Genomic DNA, 14904 nt, shown 5'->3' on the forward strand with positions numbered 1-14904 from the left:
TTGCAGGTTCAACCCCCAAGGTTTAGCAGGAACTGGCCTGCCAAAATTGGTCCTTTCCTGACTCCACAAAATTTCAAAGGGGCAGGAATAGACGCTCCAGAGGCAGAAACCAATCCAGAGGAGTTGCCTACAGAGTGACGACAGTGGCAAGGTAACAACAGAGGCACAGACACAGCCACTGCCACTACATCAGCACAACCACAGTGACTTAATCCTAAATCCGCCTACCAGGGAACAAATAGCAGCTCCTTTAGGCGGAAAGTTAACCTTATTTTCAAAGAACTGGCACTACATAACAAAAGACAAGTGGATTTTACAAACCATAGATCAAGGTTACGGTTTCACTTCCACACTTTACCAGTCAAAAGAGGAATGCCAAATCTACCTCCAAATCAAAAAACAGAGGCTCTACGCCAGATAATGGAGTTAGTAAACATGAGAGCTGTGGAAAGAGTGCCAACAGCAGAACAAGGAAAGGGGTTCTACTCCAGACTATTCCTAGTTCCAAGAAAGGAAAAATTTGGAGACCAATTCTCGACCTGTCCACCTTAAATACATACATCATTGTCCCAAAATTCAAAATGCTGACCCTACAGCAACTTCTTCCCATGCTGGGCAAGGAGTCTTGGCTGGTAACTCTAGATCTCAAGGAGGCATACCTGCACGTCCCCATTCGACCAATCTGCAGAAGATACCTCAGATTTCTTGCAGGATCAGAGCACTATCAATTCTCAGCATTGCCCTTTGGCTTATCTACGCCCAGAGTATTCACAAAATGCCTGGCATCAGTAATCGCCATTGCAGACTACAGGGAATTCAAATTTACCCATACCTGGACGACTGCCTGCTACAAGGGGACAACAAAAGCAAGCTGACAACAGATTTACAAAGGGTCATTTACTTGCTACAAGGACTGGGATACACAGTCAATTTACAAAAGTCAAGGCTGATACCATCCCAAACAAGGACATTCTTGGGCGAATTGGACACAGTACAACAAATGGCATTCCTGACTACAGAAAAACAAAAAGAACTTCCTCTTTACTTCTTGGCACTAACAAAACTGAACAAGTTAACAGCAAGAAAATTTCTACAGGCATTGGGCTTCATGGCATCATGCATAATCTTGGTCCCATTTGCCAGACTACATATGAGGAAACTACAGTGGTACCTAAAGAATTTATGGTCCCAACACAGACACAGTCTAGAAACAGAAATCCCACTAATTCCATGCTTAAAACAGGAGTTCCTATGGTGGGCTCAGGCATGCCAGGCAAACCCAGGCCTGCCCTTCCGCAGATGTCAACCAAGCCAGACCATCACAACAGATGCTTCAGACCTAGGATGGGGGGCCCACATGCTGGACAAATGCGTGCAAGGATTGTGGACACAGGATCAACTTCACCTGCACATCAATCTAAAAGAAATGCTGGCAGTAAAACTGGCAATCCAAAAGTTCAAACCATTCCTCAAAGAGGGCCAGTTGATGATAAGGACAGACAACACCACAGTCATGTGGTACATCAACAAACAGGGAGGCACTCATTCATACCCCCTATGCAGAATGACCTTGGAGCTGTGGACCCTGGCACTCAGCTACAACATTCAGTTACAGGCAATATTTGTACCGGGAAAGACAATACTCTAGCAGACATACTAAGCAGAACCACTTCGGATGCCCACGAATGGAAGCTGCACCCGGACATCTTCAAGACCATCTCAAAGAAATGGGGAATGCCACAGATAGACCTATTCGCATCACCTCTCAATCACCAGCTCAAAAATTCTGCACAAGGACATTCCACCCACTAGCATGGAAAGTGGACTCACTCTCCTTCAACTGGAAAGGCCTAACAGCATATGCATTCCCACCTCTTCCTTTGATACACAAGGTACTACTAAAAATCAAGGAAGAACGCCCAAGGATAATCCTGATAGCCCCAAACTGGCCAAGACAACACTGGTACCCACTACTGAAGAGCATGTCTCGGAACAACATGTGGCCAATACCCCTGATGCCTTTGATGTTAACTCAGAACAACTACAGCATCATACATCCAAACCTAAAAACGCTACAACTGACTGCATGGAGCATCACATAGCAGCAGCTAATCCAGAACTTTCCCAAAGAGTTAGACATTATTCTTGAAGCACGCAGACCTTCAACAAGAAAGAACTATGCTGGAAAATGGAAAAGGTTTGTCATTTGGAGTACCGAAAGAGGAAAAGATGTGTCAAACATAGATATGCCTAACATTCTGGAGTATCTGGCCGAACTTCTTCATTCAGGCCTGTCCTACTCCTCCATCAAGATACATGCATCAGCTATTTCAGCAGAATACAGCTTTGATCCTCCTGTTTTTAGCACCCTTTGCTCAGGCAGTTCCTCAGAGGAATCAAGAATGTAAAACCTCCAAGGAAACCACCATTACCAGCTTGGGACTTAAACTTCGTGCTAGAAAAGTTGACACTAACACCCTTTGAACCAGCAGCAACAGCAGACCTACAACACCTGTCATGGAAAACTGCTTTCCTACTGGCAATTACTTCAGCAAGGAGGGTTTCAGAACTACAGGCCTTAATGGCAGTGCAACCCTTCCTAATCTTCCACCAAGATAGAGTGTCCTTGAGGACTAATCCTACATTTATGCCTAAGGTGGTATCCAGAGTATCTTTAAACCAGGCAATCCACCTACCTACCTTCTTTCCCAACCCACAAAACAGAGGGAAAGAATACTGCATACCTTGGATGTACATAGACAGCTACGCTACTACTTGGACAGAACAAAAATAGCAGAAAGACTGACCAACTTTTTGTAGCTTATGCAACAGGAAGGAAGGAAAAGCTATTTCCAAACAGACAATCTCCAAATGGATAGGAAATTGCATACGATACTGTTACTCCTTCCATGGAAAACCAATTCCACAGAACATAAGACCTCATTCTACAAGGGCAACAGCCACTACCACAGCCTTCTTACGAGGAGTGGCAACCAAAGACATTATTGAGGCGGCTACTTGGACCTCCGTGGCATACATTTGCCAAGCATTATAATTTGCCTCTTTATTCCAGATCCCGAGCAGGGTTTGCCACTGCTGTACTGCAAGGGATCCTAAACACACCATAATCTACCTTTATCCTCCTCCCCTAGTTGGCTATGGTATTCTACCCACTTGTTATGACTGCAGATGCATCCATGAAGGACATAGTACAGTTTTGTACCTACCATAAATGTAGATGTCGAACTGGATAGCATCTGCAGTCAGGATTACCCTCCCTCCTTCCCCTCTGTGGTACTCCTAGGGTGTTTACCCTCCTAATAGCTAGCTTTGGGGGGGAGTCTTTTATGGTGTATTTGTTTGTATATATGTACATATATGCTTATTGTTGTGTTTACCTCTATCTATTTGGAAACATTGGCATCTATCCAAATTTTACCCTGCAAGAGGGCTACTGGCATCTGGGGCAAGAAACACTGAGGAAAATGGCATCGGCTGATGCTTTTATACCCGAAGACCAACAGAGATGACGTCGGGTGGAGTGCGACATCAGCCGAAGCCGGACCCGGACTTTGGAATCCGTCCGACTGCAGGGCTGCCTGACGACAGGACAACCCACTTGTTATGACTGCAGATGCTATCCAGTTCGGACATCTACATTTATGGTAGGTACAAAACTGTACTTTTCCTCCCAGTTGGTGTCGAAACTAGAAGGCCTCCCCATATCTCCAACGGGTCCTCCTTCGAGACCCATCCAGATCTCGGAGCCGGGAGAAGATGACCTGATGATAGTGGAGCCCTCGGTGCCGAAACAGTCCATTGCACGATCAACACCTTTGACTTCGACTCCTTCGGAACCGTTAGTGGAGTTGCGGAGCCAACGGTCTTTGCTCGGTTCCAGGACCGAGAGTCGTACCGACCTGTCGGTGCCGACTCTCCCTCTCGGGACCTCGGCACAGACTGGTTCGGCTCCGTCCTCGGGGTCGGAGCCCACAGCACCTGGTTCTGGGATGCTTCCATGTTCTTCGGAACCGGGGGAGCCCTTAGCCAGGGGTTCGGGGGCCTTTGACCTTATGAGGAAGGTATTGTCTGCACAGACAACCACATCATCAGGAGACTCTTCTCCTTCCCCAAAAGGGCCACTTTCTCTTTCTGCTCCCATGATCCATCCCAAGCGTCGAGCCCAATTGCCTCAGCCACCCACAGAGGGTTCCCCCTGTTCCTTGGAGGCCTCACCAGAAGCCCCCTCTGATGAGGTCCCAAGGAAACGGTTGTGCAAGAGGAGGCACATGGATTCCCCACAGGAATCTCTAACGTCTGACACCGACTTGGATGAGGCAGAGGGGTCCCCCAAATCACCCTCGGAGGATGTGTCATTTGCAGACATCCTGGAGATCTTGAAACAGAGGGGTGATTGGCAGTCCCTAACCCCCTCTGAGGATGAGTCGGTGCTGCTGAAGGCTTTTGGAGCTCAACCTTCTACCTCCTGGGTGACCTTGCCGATGAATTAATGGATTTGATTGCTCGAAGGGCTGGGAGACACCTGACACAGTGGAACCAGTACCTAGAAACCAAACAAGTTCATCACTGCCCCCCAAGATAAATCTCATCTCACCAAGGAGTCCCTGTCGGCTATGGTGGTGGCGGCAGCCAAAAAGGAGATGTCTGAGTCTTACGTCATCTGTTCATCCTCCTAATAAGGATTCTAGGACTATGGACAGATATGGGAAGCGCATTTTAGTTCAACAACTTTTCCATGCGTTGCTAAACTACCTGACCCATTTCACGCGTTTGCAGAGGATCTCATCAAGGAGCTGACAGATACCCTCAGGGTAACACAGATGCTGCTGTTTCAGATAAGGTAACAGCACAACTTAACACCCTCACATCCATAGTAAACTCATCCATGAGGCTCATCTAGTATGCAGCCGAGGGATCAGAAATGAAACTGCAGCTTCAGCGATTGCTCTTGAAGACCATCATGGATGCGGTTGTGCTCCTTTGCGAAACCTTCAAGTCTTCCTTTGCCAATGCCCTTTTGATGGTGCCACACTTTTGGGCCCAAGGTTGAGGAGACTCTCACTCGGTCGAGCAAGAGGAAAGACCCTGTCTGCTGTCGGGTCTGTTTTCTGCTCCTACTAGACCGTACCCCAAAGGGCAACAGTAGGAAAAATGTGGTTCCGTAAGAATCGGGATCTTTCCAGACCACACAGAGTGATACCCCTCCAGAGGCAGAGGAGGGTAGAAATGGAAAGAGCGCCCTGGCGGCAGAGGTCCGCATAACCAAGGCGACAGGGATTCCACCTGGGAAGCCTTTCCAGCACTCCTGAGCGGAGGCCCGGCTGTCCTGCTCTGGAGGCAGTCGGGGTCGCTAGCTTTATACCCACTGGCATGGCTAAACATTACTTCAGATTCTTGGGTAAAAGCATTATAACCAGAGGATACAAAATCCCCTTCATTTCAACACCACCTCTACAAAGAAAATTTCCAGGCGTGCCACCCGTCTGCGAAAACTAACAGCTGTAGAAATTTCAAAGCTGCTTGAAAACAGAGTCATCAACCAGTCCCGGACCAAAGAGGATTCGGAACTTACTCAAGGTTCTTTTTAGTTCCAAAAAGACAGGGGACTGGAGACCGATCTTAGATCTCAGCCATCTCAACAACCGTGAAGAAGGAAAAGTTCGGATGGTCACGCTGTCGATCCTTCCATTCTTACAGAAGGGCGATTGGATGTCTCTATAGATCTCAAAGGCATACTACTACATCAAAATGGCCAGACCCAAGAACCTCCGGGGGGGAGTACCGGGAGCCTGCCCGGATCCCCCACCCCGGGGATTCACCTGCTCGGGGCACTTGAGGGTTTCCCGTGCCCCTATCACGCTGGTTTCCCATCCAACCCCCCTTTAGCAACCAGAAAAAACCCTTTTTTCCCCCCAAAAAAAAGTCCTTACCCCAGTTTTTTCCCTTTTGGAAGATCAAAACACAAATAAAACTAAAAGGGCTTAAGTCAAAAGCAGGCCATTTTGTCCAGAAACCCCCAAACTGGGAAGGTTGGGATGAGGGCGTTCACCCCTAGGGAAGGTTTTGGGATTTTTCAATGGTCCTTTCAGGGGCAACCCCTCCCCCAAAATAGATCAGGATAACAAACTTGCGGGGATTTTCAGGTGGGTTGCCCGCCCTCACTGGGGTTTTTTCACCAAAAGAAAACCCGGACATTCCTGTATGGGGGCTTTTCAGGAAGAACATCCAAAGAATTAAAGGGGTTCTCATAAAATTTTGGGGGTTAGGCTCTTTTTCCAAGCCCCCCTATCAGGGACATAAATTCAGAAGCCATGTCGAGTCTTTACTAAAAAGCGGGAAAGGTTTATTTGCAAAAGGCCATAGTTTGGAAAAATGGGGTCTTTTGTCCGAAATGGGGTCACCAACTTTGGGACAGGTACAGACCACCGCCCTCGGGTTCCGAACCCAACTAAAAAAAAATTTCAAATCCAGTTTCGATTTTTTTTGCCCCCCTTAAAAAAGAGAAGTCGCCCCCCCCCTGGAATTTCCCCCCGGGGGACTGTCGTTGGCCCCTTTCAAGCCCCCACCCCCCTTGATTCCCAGTTTACAGAAAAGCCTAAAAGGACATAAAAAAGCCCTTCTCCTTTTCAAAAGGCCTTTTTGATTTAAAATGGGAATTTCGGGACCCAGGCCAACCTGGAAAACCCGGGGGTTCCTCCCCCCTTCATCCCAAACTGCGGGGTTTCCCATTTGCCGGGGTTATCTTTTTCCCCAATTAACAACCTTTTTCCCAAAATTTCCCTGCTCTAAAAGAATTAAAGGTTTTTATTCATTGTCAAAAAGCCGGACCCCTTTTAATAAAATTTTAAAACTTTCCCCTTTTAAAAGGGGTTCTCTTCCACAAAGAGTAGGGAAACAAACTTCCTATTTAATTCCCTTACTCACGGCTGTAAACCTTTTAAAGGTCTTAACCCCGCAGAAAACCTTTTTTTCCCATAGCCTAATTTGCTTGAATTGTTGTTTTGCCTTTTTCTGCCCCTAAAGTTCTTTCAAAAAGGGGGTTTTGCCCCTATCACCATCTAGAGTCGGGTTTCGGAAACCCACCTTCCATATTAAGGGGGTTTTCTTAAAAATATTTTCCTTAAAATTGATTTTTTAAAACGCTTAGAACCCCTCCCAAAACCCTAAAATGGGTATTTTTTCACTTGGGATGTTCCACCCCTAAGTTTTATTTGGGACCGCCGCGGATAAACCTTGGGCTTTTGCAGAAAATGGGCAGGCAATTACTAAAATCACCAAAGGTTCTTGTAAACATTTTTCCAAATAAAAAATCCTAAAAAACCAAAGGGCCCATTTCCAACCTTTTCACCCTGTTAAAAAGGGGGCATTTTTTTTGTACACCAGTTTAAACCACAATTTCAATCTTTGGGGGAAAGGCTCCAAATAACATCATTTTTCCCTTGCGGAAACTTATATCTATACCAACCTTCAAAAAACCAAGCATTTTAAAAATTTTCCACCAGCCCATAAATTTCCTTTTCCCTTTGCTTATTCCCCATGGTTTAAAACTTTTTAATCTATGGGTGCGCCCGTGGTATTGGTCCCTTGCGGGGAAATTCTTCCTTTAGTTGCATGGGGAATTTCTTGAACAAGAGGGATCTTCTAGAAGGGGTTGGCCCTTACGGGTTTTCTTAAAACTTTGTAATCAGGTTTGGGGGAAGGGGTTTGAGCTTTCTGAGTTGACTTTTTGGACCGGGTTGGGCTAAACCGTAAAAAGGTGAGTAAAATTTAAGGGTTTGGAAGGTAATTTTTTTTAAGTCGGCCCCATTCGGGAGTTAATGGGTTTTTTAAAGGGGTGTTCTGAATTTTTGAAAAAGTTTTGATTGTTTCAGGGGCATCTAGGAGAAAATTTGTTTTTGGAGTTGGAGAATTTTTTTTTTTTTAAAAATCTAAACCTCCCTTTGCTCCAAAGGGTTAAAATTGGAGGAATTTAAATTTTCGGGCAGCTTTAGGTTTCGGCCTTGTTTGGAATGTTAGCGTATCCTCTGTTTTTGAAATATTGAAAAAGGTTTTTTAAGTTAGGGGTGAAAATATTTAAAAGTTTCGAGTTTTTCCAGAGGGGGATTCCCTGATTGCTTGTTTTGAGTTTTAAAATGTTTTTTTTTAGTAGTTTTCTTCAAAAATTTTTTTTTTGCCTTTTAATTTTAAAGCTTTCCAATTTTTTTTCCGGGGGTTTAATTTTTTTTTGTTTGACATTAACCCCAGTTTTCATGTACCTTACAGTTTTCCTAATTTGAATGTAGTGTTTTTAATTATGTTTTTTAAAAAATAAAGGGATCCTGACTTTAAGCCGTCCCTAAGTCATTTGGGTTTTACAGTGCTTCTCCTGTGGGGACAAAAAATTTTTTAAAACTTGAAATTTAAAATAGTTGGTTTAAAAAACTTTGGGGAAAAAAAGCTGGAATTAGCCTTTAAAATAATTTTTGGAAAAAAAAAAATTTATAGCTGAGGATTTAAACTTTTACTGTTGGTTTTTTTTTTAAAACGGGAGAATAAACAAAATTTTTAAAAAAAATTAAGTAAAATTTGGACACTGTAAGGGAAAAAATTTTTTTTTGGAAAAGCGGGAATTTAAACAATCCTATAATCCTAACTTTGAAAATTTTTGGGAAATTTTTTCTTTTTTGAAAGGGGGGCCTTTGAAACATTGTAAAAAAATTTTTAAAACTTTGTTTGGGTTTAAAATTTTAATTTTTCCTCATCTGATTTTGTTTCCTGTTTTCCAAATTTTTTTTTGAAAATAATTTTGCTTTTTTTCCCTTTGGAAAATGATTCCTTTCCGCTTTTCCTTAAACTTTAATTTTTTTCCTTGGACTTTTTTCCCCTTTTTTTCCCTTTTTAAACCAAAAACCTTAAATAAATTCTTCTTTGGGAAGAATTTATCATCCTTTTCTTTTAAATTTCTATTCTTACAAACACTTTCAAGACTTTTTTCCTGCCAATTTTGTATTTGGGCAGTTTTTTAAAATTTACTAATTTTTTTGGTTCATCTTTTTTGATTTTTAAAAAAATTTTTTTTTTAATTTAAATTTTCCCAAGTTTTTACTAAAAATTTATGCTTTTTGCAAAAATTATTGATTTTTAAACCCCTCCCCCGGGTAATTTTTTGAAAGGATTATCCCCCCTTTGTTTCAAAATTAATTTTCCAGTTGGGTCCCCAAGGGTACTTTTTTTTAAGGATTTTTTGGTCTTTCCTTCCAAAAGATCCATCGTCAAACAATTTTAAGGATTTAGTAATTATCGGTTCCTTTTGGGGGTTTGGGGGTTTACCCATAAAGTAAAATTGTCTTTAAAAATGTTATAAAAGTATCATTTTCTACAAATCTACTTTCCTTCACCCTACTTTTTGCTAGAGGTTTGGAGTTGTTGCAGAGATCTTTTTGTCTCCTTCTTGGTTTCTTCTGTACTTGTACTCTGCTGCTGCAGTCTAATAGAGATCTGTCCCCTCCATGCAAATAACTGAGAGAAAAGGAAAGGAGTTTGTAGGCATGCAAAAGTTTTAGATGCTGAACTGCTGAGGTCTTGTAGGCAGGTGAAGATGTACGTGGTCATCATTTTATCATTAAGGTAAATACATAGCTTTTTATTTGTTGCATCTCTGTTGCAGGCATTTCAAGTATTTGTTCTGTAGCCACATGGCTATGTGTACACCTTTTCTGAGCATTATTGACTTGACATGAAAGTTGGGCTACTTTTTGTAATGACTGTTCACCAGTATTCTGCCATCTGAGCTGTAGTCACCCAGCTCCTTCTACCAAGGTGGTACTGTTTTACTGCTTTAGCATCTGCCTAATTTTGAGCCCGTCAAGGAGGATGTCCTTCTATTCTAATGTTGCAATATTCGTAACGTGGGAGGTCATCCACCTCAAGTGACCCAATGTGCAGCCAGCATAAACAGCTTTTAGCTACTGCAGGTACATGAGACATCGCATGTATGGCTTGACGAATGTCAGCCATAAAAGGATGTTCGCATGTACAATCCTCATAACTTCTCTGCTGCCATTTGGAATGCTTGACTCATACATCTGTCTGCTTCATGTTTCCGTTTGCTGCTTCCAGCTTTCAGATAAGTGCTCCATTGGGTTTTTTAATTTTTATTGCTGCCGCCTTTTTTGTTTAGATCATGTAATCTAGAAAGGGCAAATGTTGGTGTGGAAAGCAAATTCCACATAAGGATAGCCATGGTCTTTATCTATATTTTCTAGGCCCAAATCACGACCACTATTCCTGTGTTGTTTGTCAATCCTTTGTCCCAAAGACCTTGTGAAGCCGTCTTTTGGCTTTGAGACTCTACTTAGAGAACCAACGTTTGAAAAGACTAGCTAAGAACATTGTGGAAGGTTCTGTGGGTCCTTTGGCCAAATAATTTTGCAGATCATCAGTAAGCCTAGGCCTGAATCCTCTTCTGGTGCACCTCTCTCCACCGATGTATCCTTTGTGGTTAGTGAAGACCCAGAGGTACGTTCAAAGGTTGGGTTTGGTTCTTCGCCGGGTACTACTGTGGAGACCATTAAAGAATCCGACCTAGGCACATCCTCCCTGGCAGTGCAGACATCAATTTCGGACTGACAAGGGGAACCATGGCTTGCTGTGTTGGAAGGGTCCAGATCCATACCTTGGACTCTAGTTAGGGGAACAGGTTCCGGTGTCGGTCTCTGAAGGCAGGCCTACATCAGGTCCTTCAACATGCCATCAAGCAGCGGTGCACATACAGAAAAAGCAAAAAACAAAGCATCTTCCAGACCCTAAATCACCTCAATCTAACTGGGATACCTTTCCTCATGGATTGATTGAGGCTTTAATGGCTTTTAAGCCGCCTCCTGCTGATGTCCTTCATGGATGCATCTGCAGTCATAACAAGTGGGTTGTCCTGTCGTCAGGCAGCCCTGCAGTCGGCCGGATTCCAAAGTCTGGGTCCGGCTTCGGCTGATGTCGCACTCCACCCGACGTCATCTCTGTTGGTCTTCGGGTATAAAAGCATCAGCTGACGCCATTTCCTCAGTCTTTCTTGCCGGCGTGGCGAAGCAGAAGCTGTTCGCAAGTGCCGGTCGGTCGGTCGGATCCAGAGATTACTTCTACCGAATACTACTTCTAAAGCTAAGTACCCGTTGGGGACTCTTTCTTACCTCAGCCGATGTCAGAAAAAGTTAACAATTGTTTAACCTGTGGGAAACAAATACCTCATAAAGATTTCCACTCTTACTGTCTGCCTTGTTTAGGCCCAGCCCACGGCGTAGCAGCCTGTTCGCCTGTGCCTCTTTCAACCGGCGAACGCCAGGCGTCGGTCGGAGTTTGCAGAACAGTTTTTCGGTTCTGATTTTGCGTACATTATGCCGTCGGATCCTCCGACCCCCAAAAACGCAAAGATAAGACCGACTCGCGGTCCGCGGTTTCGGCGAAACCACGGTAAAGCAAACAGCGAGTGTCTCGGTTTCGCTGAAACCGAAAACTGATCAAAGTACAGCTGAACCTATTCTTACAACTGAGGCCCCTGCTACAACTCTTGAATCGACCTCAGAAATTTTACCACTACGGTGGTTGACTTATCAGACACCATTCCCTTGGATGTCTCTACCCCAGCACGTGTTGCTGCTAGGCCTCCTGCTGCCATGCCCATTATGGCCTTCGTCAGGGCTAAAGCAGCCAAGACTTCTAAAACAGTGCCTGTTAAACCCCACATCCAGGCCCTCTTCTAGTTCTCAAATGCTTTCTTTGGCAGAAGATTTAATTTCTTTAATTAGAGGATCTCAATCTCACCCAGACAGGGCCTCTCAGCCCCAGAGAAGAGACCTAGGGCAGAGCCCCTGAGCCAGTGTCTTCTGATGATTCTGCTGATGAATCAGACATAACTGACCAGCCTGAGGCTCCCTTCTCCAATTTTGAAGATTCTGATGCTGAAGAATCCATTCCAGCTGCTTTCCCCCCAGAAGGATTCTCCTTTGGGGGAACCTTGCATGCCATGCGAGAACAGTTCCAATGGCAGCAACAGGATTTTACAGACTCCAGAAAAAGACTTAGGACCTTTCTGCACCTCCCACAGCACAGGGCCTAGCTATACCTCCTGTTCTCTCTGTGGTGGATGATGCTTTCAATGATGTTTGCTCCGCTCCAGATTCTTTACCCCCAGCCCCTGCCAAACCAGACAGATTTTACAGGGTGCCAGATACTCATCACCACCTTTATAAGGCCCCACTTGCAGACCCAGAAACTATATCCCAGGGTCCCAAGGCAGTAGCCGCGACCACAGCTAAAAACCCTATTCCTTCTGAAAGGGAAGCAAGGTCATTAGACAGATGGGGTAAAAAGGTCTGCACTTCAGCTACTCTCTCAGCTAGAGCTTTAAACTGTCAGTTTCACATGATACAATACCAAGAGTTTATGCTTGATCAGTTAACTAAAAAACTAACCACTGATGAATCTCTTGATAAGAAATATGTATTAGAGATGGTAAATAACATACAACAGGTTAGCAACCATTCCTTAAAATGTGGCTATGATGCACTGGAGGCTTCATTTAGATCAGCCATGACAGGCACAGTGATAAGAAGGCATGCATGGCTAAAAGAACAAGCTTTACGGGATCATGTTAAAGCTAAGTTGCTAGATGCTCCTATGGACAAGACAAGTTTGTTTGGTACACCTGCCCAGCAGGTTATGAAGAAAATGGAAGAAAAGGCAAAATCTGTTCAAACTGTTAAAGATTTCTTGCAGGTTCAACCCCAAGGTTTAGCAGGAACTGGCCTGCCAAAATTGGTCCTTTCCTGACTCCACAAAATTTCAAAGGGGCAGGAATAGCGCTCCAGAGGCAGAAACCAATCCAGAGGAGGTGCCTACAGAGGGGCGACAGTGGCAAGGTAACAACAGAGGCGCAGACACAGCCACTGCCACTACATCAGCACAACCACAGTGACTTAATCCTAAATCCGCCTACCAGGGAACAAATAGCAGCTCCTCTAGGCGGAAAGTTAACCTTATTTTCAAAGAACTGGCACTACATAACAAAAGACAAGTGGATTTTACAAACCATAGATCAAGGTTACGGTTTCACTTCCACACTTTACCAGTCAAAAGAGGAATGCCAAACCTACCTCCAAATCAAAAACAGAGGCTCGCCAGATAATGGAGTTAGCAAACATGAGAGCTGTGGAAAGAGTGCCAACAGCAGAACAAGGAAAGGGTTCTACTCCAGACTATTCCTAGTTCCAAGAAAGGAAAAAAGTTGGAGACCAATTCTCGACCTGTCCACCTTAAATACATACATCATTGTCCCAAAATTCAAAATGCTGACCCTACAGCAACTTCTTCCCATGCTGGGCAAGGAGTCTTGGCTGGTAACTCTAGATCTCAAGGAGGCATACCTGCACGTCCCCATTCGACCAATCTGCAGAAGATACCTCAGATTTCTTGCAGGATCAGAGCACTATCAATTCTCAGCATTGCCCTTTGGCTTATCTACTGCGCCCAGAGTATTCACAAAATGCCTGGCATCAGTAATCGCCCATTGCAGACTACAGGGAATTCAAATTTACCCATACCTGGACTGCCTGCTACAAGGGGACAACAAAAGCAAGCTGACAACAGATTTACAAAGGGTCATTTACTTGCTACAAGGACTGGGATACACAGTCAATTTACAAAAGTCAAGGCTGATACCATCCCAAACAAGGACGTTCTTGGTCGCGGAATTGGACACAGTACAACAAATGGCATTCCTGACTACAGAAAAACAAAAAGAACTTCCTCTTTACTTCTTGGCACTAACAAAACTGAACAAGTTAACAGCAAGAAAAGTTCTGCAGGCCTTGGGCTTCATGGCATCATGCATAATCTTGGTCCCATTTGCCAGACTACATATGAGGAAACTACAGTGGTACCTAAAGAATTTATGGTCCCAACACAGACACAGTCTAGAAACAGAAATCCCACTAATTCCATGCTTAAAACAGGAGTTCCTATGGTGGGCTCAGGCATGCCAGTCAAACCCAGGCCTACCCTTTCGCAGATGTCAACCAAGCCAGACCATCACAACAGACGCTTCAGACCAAGGATGGGGGGCCCACATGCTGGACAAATGCGTGCAAGGATTGTGGACACAGGATCAACTTCGCCTGCACATCAATCTAAAAGAAATGCTGGCAGTAAAACTGGCAATCCAAAAGTTCAAACCATTTCTCAAAGAGGGCCAGTTGATGATAAGGACAGACAACACCACAGTCATGTGGTACATCAACAAACAGGGAGGCACTCATTCATACCCCCTATGCAGAATAACCTTGGAGCTGTGGACCCTGGCACTCAGCTACAACATTCAGTTACAGGCAATATTTGTACCGGAAGACAATACTCTAGCAGACATATTAAGCAGAACCACTTGGATGCCCACGAATGGAAACTGCACCCGGACATCTTCAAGACCATCTCAAAGAAATGGGGAATGCCACAGATAGACCTATTAAGCATCACCTCTCAATCACCAGCTCAAAAATTCTGCACAAGGACATTCCACCCACTAGCATGGAAAGTGGACTCACTCTCCTTCAACTGGAAAGGCCTAACAGCATATGCATTCCCACCTCTTCCTTTGATACACAAGGTACTACTAAAAATCAAGGAAGAGCGTCCAAGGATAATCCTGATAGCTCCAAACTGGCCAAGACAGCAGTGGTACCCACTACTGAAGAGCATGTCTCGGAACAAAATGTGGCCAATACCTCTGATGCCTTTGATGTTAACTCAGAACAACTACAGCATCATACATCCAAACCTAAAAACGCTGCAACTGACTGCATGGAACATCACATAACAGCAGCTAATCCAGAACTTTCCCAAAGAGTTAAAGACATT

The 14904-nt window shown here is 44.3% G+C and overlaps 1 protein-coding gene across 1 annotated transcript in view; it reads left to right on the forward strand.

The window, feature by feature from the left end:
- SEC63 (SEC63 homolog, protein translocation regulator) overlaps positions 1 to 14904 on the forward strand; it is a 1535741-nt gene that overhangs the window by 721364 nt on the left and 799473 nt on the right. The window contains exon 13 of the mRNA XM_044065412.1: positions 5634 to 5679. Within this exon, the coding sequence (XP_043921347.1) occupies positions 5634 to 5679 (46 nt within the window). The remainder of the gene's footprint in view (positions 1 to 5633; positions 5680 to 14904) is intronic.

This window comes from Protopterus annectens, chromosome 1.part0, assembly GCF_019279795.1.
Source record: "Protopterus annectens isolate FY-2018-M chromosome 1.part0, PAN1.0, whole genome shotgun sequence".
NCBI classification, from domain to species: domain Eukaryota; kingdom Metazoa; phylum Chordata; order Ceratodontiformes; family Protopteridae; genus Protopterus; species Protopterus annectens.